An 18,881-nucleotide genomic window follows, 5' to 3' on the forward strand; every position below is an offset into this window, starting at 1 on the left:
ACGTAGCTATCAAACGCCCCCTGGTGGCTGGCAGGGCGCTGGGAGAGGGAGCGATGGGTGCTCCCGAGGCAGCGCCCCAAGTCCAGGAGAGATGGACGCTGGCTCTCCCAGAAGCGGCAGGTTAGGCCTGCCTTGGCATTAGGCATGAGCATGGCCTGGTCCGTTGGACACGCTCGTGCTGTGCTACGCACGTCGCTGCTTTTGTTCCTGTCACTAAGGCACGTGACAGCCCGTTCAGTGAGTAGGCTGATGGCTTCCCTTGCGCTTGGGAAGCCATGGATGAAGGCTGAATTCAAACTGGTCAACATATTAGGAAGGTTTGTGGTAGGGAAGCATGTCAGTGTCGTCAAATCTGCAGAAGCGAGCATCCTTTTTCGTACTCTACCAAAACCAGCTGCAAAGCAAGGTTCGATGGACTATTCCATTAGCGTAAGAAAGAAGTACTGCTTCTGTCTCATGTGGTACGCTTGCCTGAATGGATCCGTGAGCAGAGAATTGAGCATTTCTTCCATCATTGTCCCAGGCAGAATAGGCATAAGTAAGAGCCAAAAGATTTCTTTAAAAACATTGTCTCTCACACACTGTCCACAATGCCATCAACAGGGCAACTTTTGCAGCTTAACTACAGTTAAATATGGGTTTAAAGTATGCAAGAAATCATCTTGGTTGACTCTATATTATAAAATTGTCACAGTGGTTAGTAAATCTCTTAAAAACAGACACTAAATTTATATATGGAAAAAACAGAATCCTCCCACTGAGGATCATGCTGATCCAGAAAGCATTGCCATTTCACCACAGGTTTGAATCTCAGCTCAGCAATAGTGATTAAGGTGGTTATCATTGGGTAACCTGTGTGCAGTGAATATGGCTATATAAAGTTTTTAGACACTTGCAGTAAACTGCAGGACACCACTGTGACTGCAGAAAAAGTATTGGTCTAACCTACGCTAAGGGCGGAGCAGCCAGGAAGATTGAATTAGTCTGTCCCTTAAAGAGGCTGCAGCAATTGTGTCTTGCTCAGCCAGATCCATTTGTATCAGAGAGCCCACTCTCTGGCATGCTCAGTTAAATGCCTTTGCGGCTAGTTAAAAAACAAAGCGATGTAGTGGGCCTCTGATGCTTTTTACGAGTTAGTTTCCCAGGACCCCGAGAGGAGCCATTAAACAATAACTGGCTGTTCTTAACCATCTGATGGCATTTAGTAGTCACTAGTGGTCCTTCTAACAATGAACCTGTAGCTGCCCCATCAATACTTGGTATTCGTTTCGTGCTTTTACTGTTCTGTAGACAACAGGAGTTCAGTTGCTGAGCCATCACTTCTCCAAGAACAGCTGGGCTCTAGCTACTACCTTCTGTAGTGGGAAGAAATCCAAATGAGATGCACAAGAGTGGAGTTTTTCGGATGTCTTTCCTGGCGTTTCTGGGGGAAAAAAAGAAAGAATATCCCACGTATAACCTAAGGATGAACTCTGCAAAAGCACCTCCTCGGAGGAAGCTGTGGTATCACCAGGTGACACTCACTCACTGAAAATAATGGAATTTTTATCAGGTGCCAGAACACACAAAGATATACATAAAAGCACAGCAATACCGGTGTTTAGATTAGATGTTTTAGGAAGGCCTCCCAAGAGAGAGCTTTACATATGTCCCTGGGAACTGTCTAGCACACTGTGAACACCTGTAGGAATGCCAAGTGTGGGGCTGAGTGACCTCGAAGGTCTCCCCTGTGAAGCAGAGAAACTTCTGCGTGGTATTTCATGGGAATTTGTCAGCTACCCAGTGAACAGAAACACATAATTTTCACAGGTAGTGAATGCAATTCCATCCTGCAGCCCCAAAACACACACCTAGCTGGACGCCAAACAAACGAAGGCCATTCTCCGGTTTCCAGAGTGTGTTGTCATGGCTGCTAGACAGAAATGCCTTTTCTCTCCTAGCGTGAAAGCAGCCAGACCTTTCTAAAGTTATGTGCCTGTATGCTCAGCTGGAAATAATTACTTCTGCTCTCAGCAAGGCTCCTGTGGATGACACTCCAAAAGCTCTCTTGGGATTCAACCATAATTGTCCCATAGCATTATCCGGCTAACTAGGGTCCCTTCGAAGGGCAGCACTGGGCTGAGAGCTATCATTTATTTTTGCCCTCTAGGGTATCCCTAATGTCTAGCATTCCCTGTCACTGTGCTATCAGGTTGAGAACAATATAAGATATTCACAATAAACATTCAATTCCCCACATAAAGTCTAGTAGCACAAATGATGCTATAGACTCCATAAGAAGATTTTCACTGTCAGGTAAACATCGGTAGTTCAGGGAGCAGCATTACTAATTGATGATGGTTTCTGTCTCACATTGCAATGTCATAGGCACATGTTCTGAATGAAGCATCTCCCATTCTTGGGACATTCATAGTAGCTCTTTATGCAGTGGATTTTATAATGGCTAATAAAATTTGAGTTCAGGCTGCAATCCTCCCCTCACTGGACACATTTATATGTCTATTTTCCCCTACCTGACTGTTCATTTCCATGCAACTTACAGGAAATTTCTTTCAATCTGTTTGTTCAGAATTGATGGGAGGGCTCGGAAGTTATGGTGCGATGCACACAAACAAGCAAAGTGTTATCACATCAGCATCATTCCTTAGGAAGCCATGTTGGAAAAATGACTCCTGGATGCACAGAAAGATTCCTGCTTCTCCTCAGTATTAATTGCAACCACAAAAATAGGCTTTGTGGTTAAAGGACCACTAAAGCACGGAGTAGATATGTTGTACTTCATCAGTGTCTGGCACAAGGGGCGGACAGTGCTGTAATCCAAACACAGTGGCACATTTGGGTCCACTCTATCGGGTCAACAGTGCCCAGATCTGGCTACTGAAACCTGTGTCAAAGCTGAGGCAAACTTTCTAAGTACAGGTTTGAACATGAAATGTGAATGGTGTACTAACATCTGTCAGAGATCTGAAACTTGAACTTTCTTTTAGAGATGGGGCCAAAGGAGTTTTTTTCCTATGACGTGTATTGAATTGGGTTCTGTGCTGACTTCTGCAGAGTGTGTGTTCCTTGAGGTTCACTCCTTCTCTCAGCTACTTAAGCATATAAAACAAAGAGTAAATACATAAATGAAAACATAATAGCAGCAAAAAACTGATGATGAGACCAAGCCACAACATTTGAAATATGCCAAGTATTTGAATTCTGGCATAGTGGGAAAGCACAGCTATCCCTCTAAAACAGTGCCTTGTCCTTACACGGTATCCTATATCCTATGTATCAAATGAGGACACTGAAGTCCTTGCAGTGCGTAATTGTACAGCAGCCTGCTCTGTTTTCAGTGTCAGAAAATGTTTAGGAGGCCTTGGTCAAATTATAAATTGTTTCTGTTCATATGGATAAGTCATTCTGTAGTGATTTCCTATAGTTCCTATTGCGAAGTGGCTGATGGTTCTGCCTCACTGATGGATAGTTGAATGATGAAATGTTAAGTGATATGTTTTCAAAATGTTATCGCTCCAACAGGCTTTGACTAGCCTTGTTTGGTTAACATGTGGTTAACATGAGTTGGCTTCTATGTGTCTGTCACCAAGTTAACATTTATTAAAGCATCGTTGTGACAGATTGTACGAGACTTTGTTGAAGTAAAGGGTGTGAAATACTCACCTGTCACTCGAGATACATATAAAAAGCAGTTGAGTTCATCTTTGGAGTAACTCATCTGAACCAGTCAGAACGGTAACCCAGAAAACCAGAGCGCTGAAGGCAAAGCAGTGTCATGGGTTGTTAATTACAAGTGGGAATGGGTTTGGTGGTATTAGCTGTGAGGAGCCATTTCACAGGTGGTGGGAGCCCCAGAAGAAAGCCAAACAAGGGAGCTCACCTGGCAGAGTCCTTCTGGAAGCCAGCCTGGGCTTTCAAATAAAGGCACTGTTTCTCTGGTGCTCGATTCTTGCTGTGCCCAGAAAAAGAGAATGATGTGTACATGCTGTGTGAACAGGACTACATCAAAGAAGCGTCTACATCTATTAACTAATTTCTCAGTTCGTACTAAATCCCTCCAAATGTTAATTGGTAGCTTACAGCTCAGTTCAAGAGAGATAAATGCAGTGTGTATTTCCTTAGACACTGAAAATAATAAGCTATAAAATCAACAAGCATGATAAATGCATCCTTTCACAATCTTTATACTCCAGAAGTATCTTAAATGCTAAACATCCAAAACATACATCAACTTTGTGCATGAAGACAGTGCTCGTGTTTACAGTGTGCTCTTAATCCCTGTAAAATCATTTAATACTGTGTAGATCTGTTTGGGTGTATTTTTTATCTGTCCTTAAATTGCTTAATGTATTCAGACTTTACAGGCTCAATTAAGTCTGAAAATTATATAGTCATTTTCTAAGCTTTTTCTTTTCAATCACTAACTGGTTCTAAGTTTGCCATTTTATATAATAATAAAATGTAATTTTATAGTTAGTGGACAGCTCAATATGCAATTATCTGTTTGCATGACCAATTAAGAGAGTTGTCTTCTCAAGACATGCCTGAGAAAATCACACTGTTCTGTGAAAAGCTGCTGTTCCACTTACAAGTGCTTCTAAATGTTCACCTTTTGATGAAGCTCGCTTCCAGGCACTGATCAGCGTGCTAAACATTCAGTGTGTTAAGATATTTTCATGTGTCTAGCTGCTCTAAATGTGGAAGAAATTTGAAAAAAAAAAAAAAAAAGGAAAATGTATTTAAAGGTATTTCCAAGATAATATTGAGGCCTAAATATTTTTAATCTTAATTTTTTGTCTGGTGGCTAAGAAAGGTGAATGATAACATCCCATTTCTTTAAAGCAAGTGTTGACTATGCTGAATTATTAACCTAGAGATAGAAAGGCCAAGCAGTATACTGCAGAATGCCATGTGGAGGTGTGGGCAATCGAAGAACAAGAAAGGAGGGTGATAGATTTTCATTTGTAGGCTGAAATGCAACTACAACTGCCTGCTGTTAAAGAGTTGATTTTTACTGAGCTCAACTTCTGCAATATGCCCAGGAGGAGGTCTGCACAGACCTCTTCACTGCCTCCCAAGTGGGAGGAATACTGTGGAGAGTCTTTTTTTGGGGGAGCACAGCAGTGATGGAAGGGTGCATTCCTGAACTAATTCCTGCAGTTTCCAGTGCTGTGTTCACCTAAAAGTACATCTCTGTATTGCACTCTCTCATTTTTGAACTTTTAACTGTCAGGAAGAGCCAATTCTTAACAAATAATATTTCAATGCTTTTCTTAGGACAGTTTAAGGATGGTTCACTTGTCAGGAACCTACAAACAAATGTGATTTACGATAGCAAAGATGTGGAGAAGATAAACACCTAAGATAAACATTGTCCTTGCTTTGAAGCAGTAGATTTATTTTAAGATAGTGGTTTAGGTGTCTTGGCTATCTACTTGGAGTTGCTTCTTTATTCAGTGGTGTTTACAGTCTGTGAAGTTTGGCGTATTCAGGAACGTGGCTACCTCCGGTAGGCTTTCTACCTTTGTCTAAATGCCAGCGTGGGGCTTTTCTGCTGGTTACTGAAATAGCATTTTCTGGAACTGACAGTAGTCTCAGCAGTCCTTTTCTGGAAATCCCCCTCTTTCTCTACAACGAGCAAGTCTGTATTTTGCAGAAATGCCTAAATTGGCTCAGGTACGGCAGCCACAGTAAGTGACTGCAGTGTGTCACAGAAACAACCCGACTGCCTGCAGGTCTTCAGTAGTCTTACAGTTTAGTTACATGAGGGTTTAAGATGCTCTCATACAACTAAACTTAAATACGTTACTGTTAGTCTAGACTAACATAGGGGACAAATAATGCACCATGGTATCCTTCACGTGCTAGCTTTTTTTTTTTTTTTTTTTTTTTAAGTTCCCTCAGGAATGTCACACATCATCTTACTGGTTTGGAATTGAATTTGAAAGCACCAAAAGAAATCTAAAGTTGTCACTAAAATTGATGGGAATTATCTTTTTGATTCCTTTTACATGCATGTGTATATATATGCATGTCTGTGTATGTGTGTGCATGTATCTGTGTGTTTATGTATATATGTATTCAGAAAACAAGATAATGCCTTTATTTCTGAGATGTCTTTAATCCTGAATTCCTGAATGCATTGTATTTTGGGTTTTGTTGTGGTTTTTTTTAATATGGACAAAATAATTCCTGATAAAGAGCTTTGCAAATGCTTATTTCTCTGAAAAGGGAGTGAAGATAGTGCAAGGCAGAGGACTGACCATAGGATTGTACCTAAATCCGAGGATTTGGGCTTGATACCTTCAGCCTAACATGACACAAGAATTCCCTGTGTGTATCTGTGCCCCCCATCTGTGCTTTAGTATTTCTGCCTTTAATACAGGGCTGTGTTCTTACAGTTGGTCTCGGAATTTAAATCAGCTGGAAAATGGGGGGAAATATTAAAAGAGAAATTAAAAAATACTGGAAAAGCAGTAATACTTCTAATAACACTGGAGGAGTTCTATTTTCTGTAATGTGTTAAAAACATCTAATGCACTAAACATGACTTTTTAATGATTTTAAAACAAAGTATGTGCTTTTAGGACATTAAAAAAAAAAAAAAGCTCCATCATCATCGCTTGGGCAGTGCCTGGGTGGCTGAGCGCCAGAGAGACAGCAGTGGGTTTGCTTTCCAGGCTGCACCTTTTGTTCCCCAGACCAGCAGGGAATGGCAGCAATGCGGAAGCAGCAGTTTAGCTCCTGGGCACAAAGGGATCCTTAATGCCTATTAAAAAGCAGACTTAATGAGTACCAAAAGCAGCCCCCAAGCCAGGCCCCCTTAGCTAAAAAAAGATGGGAAAGCAACATGTTGTAGGAAATGATGGAATTTTGAAAATCCCATAAGAAAGAGGGGAACACCCTTTGCTTTCCCTACTGCATCCTCAGCTCTCGCTCGGCTAAAAGCGAAGCCGTATAAAAATACAGAGGAGTAACTGGTGTAACTGCCCCATTCGGAAAGTGGCTTTTAGCTAGCTGGGGGATTGTTTGTGGTCAGCGTGTTATTTCTAACTAAAATGGCACTTCATAAAAATAACAAATTGTTGGCAACCATTGCTCTTTGAATTCTATTTCTAGTTCTAGTCTCTATTTCTGTTCCTCTCGGTTGCTTTTCTCCTAACAAATCAAACTTCAGGATTGCAGCAGGAAATTTAGATTTAACCTCAAGAGTCAATGTTTTGTCTCATGTCTGCTCTAATGTGATACAGATGTTGGAACTGCTGTACGTAACTCAAGATTTTATTGAACTAGCCCTCCCTGCCTAATAGAAAACATAGCTAACTGGAGCGCACATTAAACACAGATCACTCTGAAGGCACTAAGCTTGTGAATTTTAGAAATGTATTTACAGAATACTTGGGATATTACTTCAATTGCACATCCTTCAGCTGTTTGATACGGAGTTCCTGACATGGTAAAGAAGCAGATCTCTTTGTCATATTTGTTTTAGAAAGCAAAACGAAGGAGTAAACATGTAAAAATGCAATACCTGAAATTATTTACAAGCTGGACATTCTTTTTTTCCAATTCTTTGTTTCCTCTGCTTTAAAAGATAATCAGAAAGACTGGGGAAATAGATTATCCATTGCATCCCTTTTTACTTCTGTTTTCCAACAATCCTGATCTCCGCTACTCCTGCTTTTTTAGTTTATCTTCTCTTGAGTTGCCAGTCTGGCCAGAGCATGCTAAACACTTGGGCATGTCTTTGATGAGGACTGAACCATAAACACTGACATTCCTCAAGACTCTGCTATGCCATGTTAGCCCCAGTACAAGGTCATCTGAAATCAGTCCTTTCCTCTGTTCATTCTTAGTTTTCCTGATTTCTAATAATGAGTTTAAAGTTTTCTACTTTTCTGTGGAAACAATACACTGTGTTTCTTAAATGAGATTTTTTTAAGGTAAAACCAGGAGGTTTACAACATCAGAATGCTTTTCTTGCCCATATCAAAATAGGAATTATGTAATAATTTACTGCACTAAAACCAATCCTCATGCCTTATAATCTAAAAGACGGGCAGAAATATGCTAGCCAGAGCAATCTCCAAGCAGCAAACAGACCAGGGAAAAGCCCTTGATACACAGAAAGTGGGGAAAAAACCCAAAACAAAACCAAAGACCTCTGCAGGGACACACATAGAAAATAGGTGTCACAGATAAAGAAGGGTTTATATATATTTTCACCAGTTAGGCTGACTAATACTGTTGCTTTTCTGTTTAAACCTCGAACTGCCACTTCTTGCTGGAGGTCTTCTTTGAGCCTTCGGTGGACCAATGTATTTGGGATGTGGGTGTTAGACAGGCTACAACTGGGTCTTCGGGCAACTCCAGGGCTGCTGGCAACTGTGCTGGTAATACCAGCAGCGATGCAGATAGGCACAGTGTTAGCAAAAGCAAATTCCTTGTCCTTTGTGGGTTAAAGCTGAGCTCCAGAAAGGTCACATCTGTATTAAAAAAAAAAAACAAACAGTAAAAAGCCTCATTTGTTCAAATGATGGCCACATCATGAAAATTAATTCATTATTTTAGCTATTGTCTCAGCAAAGCAGATCATTAGTTGCACCTTAGCATATTGAACTATAAACCTGTTATTTCTCCAGTAATGTGGGCAGCCCTGTTGGAGGTTAATTGTTTTTATACATTCCATTGGAAGGCTTTTGGTGTCAGACTTCAGTTTTTTCTACATAAACAGAGAGCAGCTCCTGCAAAATGGGACCGTGATTTTTCTTGGGTCCAGCAGAGGAACCTGTATGACAAATAACTGATCCTACCTACTAACTGCATCAGGATTTTTAAAAATCTTTCTGGTCTTGTCACTCATTACACAAGAAAATCTGTAACAGCAACTATTTCTGGAAGCTACCTTTTGGAAAAATGAGGAAGGTTTTATTATTGCCTAAAGCCTCCAAACTCAGTTTGTATCCTGTAATGAGTACAGGAATACCAAGTCATTTTTAAAATAGCACACTAGCTTTGTTATCATGTGAGAAAACTCCGAGGTCATCAGTGTAGTGGGACTGTATATCATTACATATGAATCTTTTTCTCTTCCAGGCTTCAGTTTATTTCTTTCATTGCCACAAACACTATACAACATTCACAGGTAAGTTAATTAAGTTAATTAAATTCTATCCCCTCCCATTTAATTCTGTATATTTAATGGTTTCCTCACTTGAGTAATAAATGTAATGCTTGAGGTAGCCTTGCTTCTTTCAGCCAGATGTTGTCCTGATGATAATGTAGTAAAAGGTTTTTCTTGTCAATTTTCAGAATCTGACTGGTTTCTTTTCCATGTTGTAACTCCTCTCCTTTTCCTTTCACTTGCCATTCTCCAGGCAGACTCACGCTGGTCCTGCACAGTAAACTGGTGAAAGATCCGTAGTTACAAACACTGCATTTTATTGCAGTCAAATGTGATTTGTAACTTCTACCTGCGCTAGGTAAAATTCTGTAGCTGATCATCCTGCACTCCATGAAGTACTTTATTGTCTTCCAGATCCTTCTGTAAAACTCTCCTCTGTATGAAGCCTGCAGATAATTGCCATCAGATACAAGCTAGGCAGGTGGCAAGCTGTGATTACATCTAAAAGCTGGCTTGCTGCACATCGGAATTTTGTACACGGCTAGTTTATACTCCGATGGCCTATTTTTATTAACGCTGCCTGCCTTCCACTAGTATTTGCTAGCTCATTTCACTCATCTGTCACATCAGGTCTCTGAGGTCCTAAGTGTCCTGGAGGAGGGACTGTCACTGCCTGTCTGCAGGAATTAGTGGAAATTAATATTAACATTTAAATTTTGGAGAGACGATAGGACAATAACACATCGCTCCTACACAGCCCTTTTCATGTCTCAGTACTCAGTGTATTTAATAAAAGCATGAATAGCCCCGAGTTTGGGGTAGGAAGAGTGGACAGTCATGAGATGTGGGGCGGGACAGGCTGAGGACCCACAGAAAGGCTGGGCTTTGGGGCAGAGTGCTGGGAGCGGCAGCGGGAGGGGGCTGGGGACCAGTGGTGCAAGGGACTCCGGTTTGGGGAAGACTGGGAGAAGGATGACAGCACCTTGGGCGTGTCAGTCCCTGGCAGGAGCAGCATTTACCCCGATGAAGATTTGGTTTTTGCTTTCTTTCCTCTCATGTCAGGACTGTTGTTTAGTGTTTTCCTTTTCAAGTCATCATTTGACATAGTTTCTCTCAAGCCTTCCGGTGGGTTTATCATTCCTCTGAATGGATGAGCACAGTAATTTTAAACGTCCAGTCAGGTTTGCTTGAAGGATGCACACACAAGCCATTTGGTGATGAGGAACTTGAGTTTCCCAATCATGTCCTCTCTTTCTTCATCCTGTTGCCTGTTCTCAGTTGTTATTTTATCAGAAGAATACTATTTTTTGGAATGAGAAATGTATTTATTGGATTTTTGTCTAGCTGTTTCTATAAATACAAACGTTCAGAGATTTTAAACAGGACATTTCCCAGTACACTTCAAGCACAGAATTGCTCTTCTGAACTATTGGTATGAAGTAAAGGTTTAATGGTAGTGAACTTGAGTAAATTAATCTGCCTACTCCTTTTATAACCTGTCAATGAGTTTTGCCTGAGTGAGAAAAATGCAAGATAGAGGCAAAAGCTATTGATCTCACAGTTACCTTTTTCCTGGCCGACAGAAAATACAGTCAGCTTAAAATATCCAAGAAAACACAATGCATCATTAATTTTCCTGTACTCTGATTAGCAAAAAAAGCCTCCCCTTTAGGCTGTACTTCAGCAATGGTACAGGATTGTCTAGTAGCATCACCTCTAGACCTAAACAACAGCAATGCCTGCCAGCAATGTGCTTGACTCTGCCACTGAAAACATGGGGCACACTGGCTGAAGTAATTTCATGTCTCATGTCAGAAGCGTCATCCTCTAAGAAATATTTATTTTGAATTCACAGCAAGCCTGCATGCTGTGCATTTGGATGACAACTACAACAGACTACTGCAGCTCACTTTTTGTAAGCTTAGTTGACCATTGCCAGGAAACGATGAGTGGGTGAAGCTGACCAGAAGCTATGTGAATAAACCAGTATAATTTTATCCCAGAAATAACTGTTACTTGGATATCCTACAATTTCTTGTTAAGTGTCTGTGTATCTAGCACATTTGCACAGGTAGTTGTGTTGCAAGATGAATTCTTGGGCTGAATTTAGGCTAGAATTTAAAGTTACTCTGAAGAAATAGAATGGATGAATTTTCTTACTCCATAAAATCATTGTATTTACTTACAGAGCACATTTAAAGAAAACACTGAAGAATGATTCTTTGTATGAAGGACTCCTACCTCTCGTGTCACCGCTGTTGCTCTTCATTCTTCTTACAGTCTGGGTGGTTTTATCTCCAGGCAACATATTAGCAAAGCAACCAAGAGTGTTTTTATGGATGGTTGGAGTTACTTTCTCAAACATCATTGTAAGTATGTTTGTGGTGGTGGTATTATTTAGAGATAGCTTTCCATTTTTATGTGAATAAACAGAAGGGAACAGAAATTGTAGTTAAAACTCAGCAGAAACACATTGCTGTTCTACCTCTGTGTTGCCTTCCCTCGTATAAAAATACACCACAGCAGTTGTCCAGACTAGGGACACTTACTGCACAGTACTGCAATACTTAGTCTACCACAGCATAACATTTTTATGAGCGTTCTTTTTTCCCAGGGTTTTGTGAACAGCCCTGGGGAGGCCTTCCTTCCAGAAATAGAACAGATATTCCCCAACACATAGACAGAACTGGGGACTTGTCTAAGTAAAAGAAGGCTCAGTACAGGCACAGATTTACCAGACAGAGTAGGGGGTTGTAGCCTTCCCCTGCTGTTGTGCCCATTAGTGTGGTACGTGTATTCCTGTATCCTGCAGTTCAGCTGATCCCGCATTTTCTCTTCACCGTTCAGAATAAGGCCATATCACTGACAGCATTTTTTAGGGAAAGATGTGAAGACATGCAGGGGCCTTGCGATGGCTCTCTGCCCACAGATTAGTTTCTCCTATACCACATCACTGTGACCGATTTCCCCCCTTTAATGCCTATGAGGCAACGTAAACCTCGGTGAAGTAATAACAAGGGCAGCCAGGCAGTAATGCTGAACACTGCAGTTATCCCAGGGCTTTCTTCTCTGGAGGAGGCCCTTTGCCTCTCTTCTGGCCAGGAGACAGGCAAGGGAGCTGCAGCCAAGTAGAAAGGTGTTCCTCCAGTTAATGCTAAAATACCCCAAAAAGGATAGCGCTGATTGTCATTTTAGGAAGATAGTCTCCAACACCACCTAAAATTGTGTCACTGAGCAATGCTGCATCCAATTCATAAAGGGAAAGTCTTTCAGTGCCTTGCATTATGAGAGGTATCTTTGAAAATGTAGGGTTTTAAAAGAGAAAGCGTAACGCTGCTAGAAATTTGTATTCGGGAACAGAAAATAAATCATAACTGTGATGCTTGTTAGATGTATCCTATAAATGTACGTTTATGAGGGTCGCAAATCAAACAGTGCTATCGTAAGTACTTAATGTCGCAAAAGTTAGGTTATTTCCAGACGTCAAATTTTTATTGTATGCATTTTTCATTACCTAATCTACCCCTTTTTCTTAAGAGAACAGTGTAGAATCCTAAATGAGAAGTACAATTATTTCATACCAGTGGGGAAAGTGCTTTCAGAGTTTGGCAGATGGCAGGTTCTGCATATATGTCTTAACCAACTGAGAGCAATTGTGGCAGGATGCTTGCAGAAGAAAAACAGTATGGCAAACCAGAAGTTTCTTTCTAGACTGCAGTTTATTAGACATTGAGTGCAATGCATTTTCTTCAGGCCTTGTTTTTTCTTTTACCAAAACGTTTACTGCAGTGTTAGAGGCTCGCATGAATTAAAAATGTATGCACGTTAGCTGAAATTTTTAGGATTTTAAAAGCAAGCATTAAAAAATTATGGGTGTTAGTTGGAATTTATAACATTTTAGAAGTGAAAAATAAGCCTGTATTTCCTTTCACCTCCTCTGGTCCCTTATACTCACACATTTCCTCCAGCATCAGAGTAAGGCTTGACATGGCAATGCTTTTCTTCTCCATGGTAGTCTGACACACTGGGTTTCCATTATCTGTTCTGCAGACCACAAACCGCAGCCCGCGTTTCTCTACCTGCCAGTATCTTGAACGTCTCATGCCTTTGACAACATATTTAGTTGCCCAGCAGACCCCTTTTAGGCTAAATGCCTGGTCTCAGACCTGGCCTCATAGCCGTGCAATAAGGACGAGTAGGGAAGGTGACGGCGTCCTGGGAGCGGGCAGAAAGACGGGCCATTTCCAGCGTTTTTGGCTAAACTACGGAAAAAAGGCCTCCGAGGCCTAAAAAAGGAAAGCTGCTTAGCCGTGAGAGGAGGACTTCTTTCCTCAGTCCCCACACCTGGCAGTGGGACTGCCTATGGGTTGACCCCCGCCTCTTGCCGAGAAGCTCCGACCTTGCTGTGAGGTTTGCTCGTAGGCAACTGTCAGAAATATCCAGGTCTGAGCAAATCACCACAGAGCACAGCTGTCACAGCTCCCAGTTACTTAGGCAGCCCTTAGAGGCATGTGTTTGAGTCCCGGTGGAGGGGACAGAGTGGGTAAGTCCATCCTGCGGAGGGGACCTTCAGCCATCGCCATAGCAGGAGCACAGTGGCCGACGTGGTGGCCAGCTGACGAGCAGGGGCAGCTCGTGATGCTTCGTGAGGAACCTCCCAGGGGAGATGGTAAGAGAGAAGACCCTAAGGACCTACCCAGGGGTACAAACCGCAGCTGCTAGAGGTTTAAATTCAGGAGGACCAGGGTAGCGTTGCAAGGTGTCGGCGAGGGGATGGAAAAGCACAGGGCATAATCCCATTGTGTTACCTTTTCTTTCCAGTCTGCCTCTCCAGACTCCAGCGCTTTCATCTCCTAATGCTGTTTTTGCCGCACTTGTAGTGTGAGTCAGTGCTTCAGGACCAGGGGGAATAAGGAATTGAGGGAGGAACGCGGAGCATAGTGCAGTTTGCAGTCCTGTGATACACTGAAGGTGAATTGCTCCAAAATTTAATAAGCAGTCTTTATGAAAAATCGAGTATCAGACTTAACATGGTGTAATAATGGTTTAAAACAATGTGAAATCCAACCTCTGGACAGGTGCAATTATTCAGCCAGAAAAATTACAGCATATAGATGGCTTTAGCAATTTCTGATACCTCTGGAATGATTCCCAAAGGACTCATAAAACTGGTGTTATTAAAAAAATTCATAATCAATACTGATAATGCATTGTAAGCAAAAATATTTACTTTAGGTACAAAAGGCTTACTTCTTCCATTATTGAAAGTTAATTATTTTTTCATGGTTTATTTTTGCATTCTTCAGCGTCCACAGCACAGACAGTAAAGCCAGTATTTTTCCCCTATGGTCAGACTCCTACTGCTGCTGTCACAGGATTTCAGGCACTGCACAGGGAATGAATTTTGCATTCTTCTACTGTTTTCAGGATACATAAAATCTATTTTTAACCACATTTAAATTTTGATAGAAACTTAAACTGGAAAAATATTTCAGCTGTGCCTAAATTCCTTTTTTAAAAAAAGATAATAGTGTATATGAGATAGATACATTTCTTAAGGAGACTAAACAAGGTATGCTTAACTGGTTTTAAAAATATGAACTTCAACTCACTACGTTTCAAGAGCTCAGTAAAATTAAGCTAATTGCTTTCAGTTAAACCATGCACCATATATTCATTTTTCCTGCCGTTCTGAGTGGGATCCCTTTCCCTGGGCCCCCAGCTACATCTCCAGGGAGTCCACCGCCATGACTGAGCCAAGAAAATGGTGGTTTAGTACATGAAGGAGTGCTGGAGAAGAAAACCAGGATTTCAAAGTGGCATATATTACCTTCCCTCCCTTCTGTACAATGAACCCGAGTATATTTATTTCTGTCCTGCCATGCGATTCAAATACCAGTATGCTCTCCCAGTGATTAAGTGATTAAGCACATTTGATTTGGGATCACAACTTTACGAGCCTGTATGAATCCATGAGGTGTCAAACAACTCCCCTTTTGCGAAAATGTGCTTCGGCTCATGAAGCAGAGCGTGTCAAAACACTGTCTCCAGAAAAGAAGTGTGTATTTTAAAATTACTTGTAATAAAGAAGTCCTTTGAGACACACAGACAATAAAGCACAAAGGTGTGTCTATAGTAGTCTTCACACCAGAAACAAGCCCCATTTTGAACTCTAGCCTTGTTTTCCCCTCACCAAAAGCAACCCGCAGCGAAAACGGACGTACGTTTGCCTAGACCCCCGGGCTGACCCAGCGCTTCTCACCTGGCGCCTTTTGCTCCGACAGTGCAAGGTGATCGTCTGCCAGATGAGCAGCACCCGGCCGGAGCTTTTCCACTGGTTCCTCTTCCCGCTGGCGCTGGTGGTCTACGCGGCCATCTCCGGGCTGCTGGGCTGGACGGAAGAAGCGGTGCTCGCCGTGTTCACCGCGCTGGTCACGGCTGCCCACGTGCACTACGGGGTCTGCGTGGTGAGCGGGCGCCTCCAAAGCGGCCACGGGAGAGCTGCACTGGGGCGGGGAGGAAGATGGAGTCTGGGGACGGTTTCTATGGGGCAGTGTCCGGGAGTCTGAATGTTCAGTTATGGGTTTTTTTCTGTGTATTGTTTTATTCAGTATAAAATTTTTTAAAATGTCAGTTTACTGCAGGCAGTGCCTTTTCATACGTGCAGCAACTTCAGTGACTCGAATTATTCTAGTGTAGCCAACTGGTTTTGGCTTTAAACCCATCACAGTCAGAATATTTATGGACTGGGTTTATGTAGCAGTTGACCCACGTGGCATGAGTGCTCCCACCCCTTTTCCCTTTCTTCTTCCCGAGGTTACTTGACTGAAAAAAATAGGAAGGTAAAATGCAAAGTGACATGAATAGAATTCATAAAATAAGGTTAACTTTGCTTCGACTCTGCACATAAAATAGCTGTCCCAATTTCTAATCATTTCTCGGCCCCCTGTTAGCATCTCTCAAGCTGGAGACATGGATGGTTTTCCAGTTCACTCAGTCTTACCAGAGCATTTTCGTATCTGCTAGATATCAGTTTTGTCATTTATTGTAATCTGAATTGCTGCTTAAATTCATTTTTCCTCAGTTAATGTCCTCTTTTCTAAAGAGTATTGTCAAATAATCCTTAGGAAAGCGTCTTAATGGGGGTTTGCTTTTAGATAAAACACGTTGTATGGCAAAGATCTCATTTCACAGGGAGTTGGTCAGCATTCTTTTACTGAAGATACACCATTGGGATGTACAGATTTTTCTTTGAAAGAAGCCTTTTGTCAGCAGACATTGGCATCATAGTAGATTTCACCCCAGCACTGATATGAGCCAGTGGTGGAGGTCAGAATGGAAATACCTGGTCAAAAATCACTACTGACGCGGCCAAGCTCCATCACAGTTTATGTCATCTATGAATCTGGTCTGTAGCGATTTAACTTCCCATCAGTGTGCTGCAAGAGGAATGTAAAGACCACAGCTCTCTTGCTTGAATACTTGTAGGTCCCCATGTGCTCGTAGGTCCCCAAGTATGTGAGGACTGTGGTCGGGTCCTCCTTTCTCTGACCGGGAGAAGAGAGACAGTGAATTGTGAAGCACGCACTTACAAAACTGATTGCTACTCTCTGTGATTTCTCTTTAGGGGAGGCAGCTGAGTGAACACTTGAACATTTACATCTTTTCCCTGAAGAAACGTGTCCAAGAGTGAACACCTGCACTATGATCAGACTGCAACACTTGACGTGGAAATTCACAACTCTTCTGATGTGATAAATAGTTGGAATGAATCTGATTAAAATAACCAAAGAACAGAATCATCCAGATATCTGAACCACTGCGACAATGAACTATGCAGCAAGATGCTTCATCTCAGAAGAAGATTCCCGGCCAGCAGAGAAGTGTTTACCAAGTTGTTCTGCTGCTAATATTTATTCTCTTCACTAATGCTGTGTTACTACTCTCTCTGAAGCTTTTGTCTTCCTCCTCCTTGCCAGTGCGTCCAAAGTCCTGGATAAATCCATGCTGGGTTACATAAGATCCTTGATGGTTTATAACCAGCACTGGTTTTGCCCAGCCTGGTCACCAGTGGGACCCCGGCAATGCAAACCCTCCCTGTATATCCTTCCCACTCAGACATCTGTGCCTGCTTCATTTTCCAGATTTACTTTCTCACAACTCATTTCTTCCATACAACCTCCTGAAGGGCTTACACACATTCAGTCTTTTCCTCACCTCAGATGAATGTGTGAACAAAAGAGAATGAGCTCAGAAAGCTGTAAGTACAGTGAAGTATTTTTGAAACCTATGGTTTTTTGTTCCCCAGCATTAAGATGAGTCTCAGCTGACCTGTATCCATCAGAAATGCAGGCTCTGTACAGCAGCAACTGGCCTTTATACTTATTTTCTAGGCAGTAACAAGCGCATTGTAGATATTTCAGTACAAAAGTAACCAGCTGAGAATAAATTTGGCCAACAAACCTTTGAAGATTCTCATATTTCACTGCAAAACTAGTTAGTCAAACCTCATCTATGAGGGCAAAATGCTAAATAATTATTTGCCTGTGTGCTTGAAACAAGTTCTTGTGGTTGTAGATAATGACAAAAAAAAGAAAAATAATTGAGACAATAAAAGCTTTTTATAGACATTACATGTTTGCATGCAGATGTAAACTGCTCACTTCATCTATAATATATGGAGGTTTTCTGTGTGCCTTGGAGGAAGGAGTAGGAATTTGAGTTTCATCTCTTTTCATACGCTGCCCTAGCCAGAGGGACTTTGTGGCCTTGAAGTGCTAACGAAACAATCATCTGTCCACTTTCCCCAAGGTAAGCTTTATATTACATTTCTTGCACAGAGGGATGTGATTGACTGACCGGCACGTTTATTAACTAGTTAACTATCTCACTTGCCAGAAGCAGGGCAGAAACATATAGTTGTTGAGCCACTGAGCCTTAAGTTCACCTTTTTCAGTTCTTAGATAATTTCTCTGGCTTTATCACTAGCCTGATCATTTTTTCCCCAGTTAACATACCCTTACATCAGTAGCTCCTATTAATATTTTCAGCTGAGCTCCAACTAGTCATATCTTCGTGACCAGCTTCAGTTTACGTTTGTACAGCCTGTTACAGTAGTTGACCTACCACAATGTCAGTAGGGCAGATTTCCCACCGTAGGTACCAGGGGACAAGCCTGCCCATCAGCTTCCCTCTTCACAAAGCAGAAATACCACACTGACTTGTAAAGTTTCTTATCGCTTGGAAGTATGCATGTTCCCCCTACCAAATGAGCATGTTGAGGGTCCCACCCCCCAAATGAACATCATACTACAGTCACAGTTCGAGCAGCTTAAGGTTCGAGTTAGGCAGAGGACACAGATCATCCTTTTTAATGCTGGTTTGGAGATTTTGCCAAGAGCCCTGAGGGGAAGGGAGGCCCTCATGCACGCCGGCACAGCACCGCTGTGATCCAGCTCCAGGGCTGCAGCTGGAACAACCACAGGCATCTTCCAGCCTCCTCCCTGCTGGTGCGGTGGCCGTGCCCCTGCCCTGCATGATGCCCAGGGAGTGTGGGGTCTCCACCGGGGCACTCCCTAACTGCCCGAGGACTCTCTGTCTTAGACTAAGGCTGACAGCTGTTTATTTAATGAGGGATGCTAAAAAAAGGCAGTTCTGACTGTGTTTGAAGGAGAACGATGAGTTTGATGTAGCATGCACCCAGCGATCTCACTGTTTGATGAAGTTAAGTATTACATCCGATACCAGATACTCTGGC

The 18,881-nt window shown here is 42.0% G+C and overlaps 1 protein-coding gene across 1 annotated transcript in view; it reads left to right on the forward strand.

Moving 5' to 3' along the window:
- The window catches only part of LOC104254864 (ethanolaminephosphotransferase 1), a 54,966-nt gene extending 38,115 nt beyond the window's left edge, over positions 1-16,851 (forward strand). The window contains exons 7-10 of the mRNA XM_059815367.1: positions 9,097-9,145; positions 11,313-11,493; positions 15,409-15,591; positions 16,752-16,851. Coding sequence (XP_059671350.1) covers positions 9,097-9,145; positions 11,313-11,493; positions 15,409-15,591; positions 16,752-16,817 — 479 coding nt within the window. The 3' untranslated portion in view covers positions 16,818-16,851. The remainder of the gene's footprint in view (positions 1-9,096; positions 9,146-11,312; positions 11,494-15,408; positions 15,592-16,751) is intronic.
- Positions 16,852-18,881: the final 2,030 nt, after the last annotated feature.

The sequence above is a fragment of the Gavia stellata genome, chromosome 3, assembly GCF_030936135.1.
Source record: "Gavia stellata isolate bGavSte3 chromosome 3, bGavSte3.hap2, whole genome shotgun sequence".
Lineage (NCBI taxonomy): Eukaryota > Metazoa > Chordata > Aves > Gaviiformes > Gaviidae > Gavia > Gavia stellata.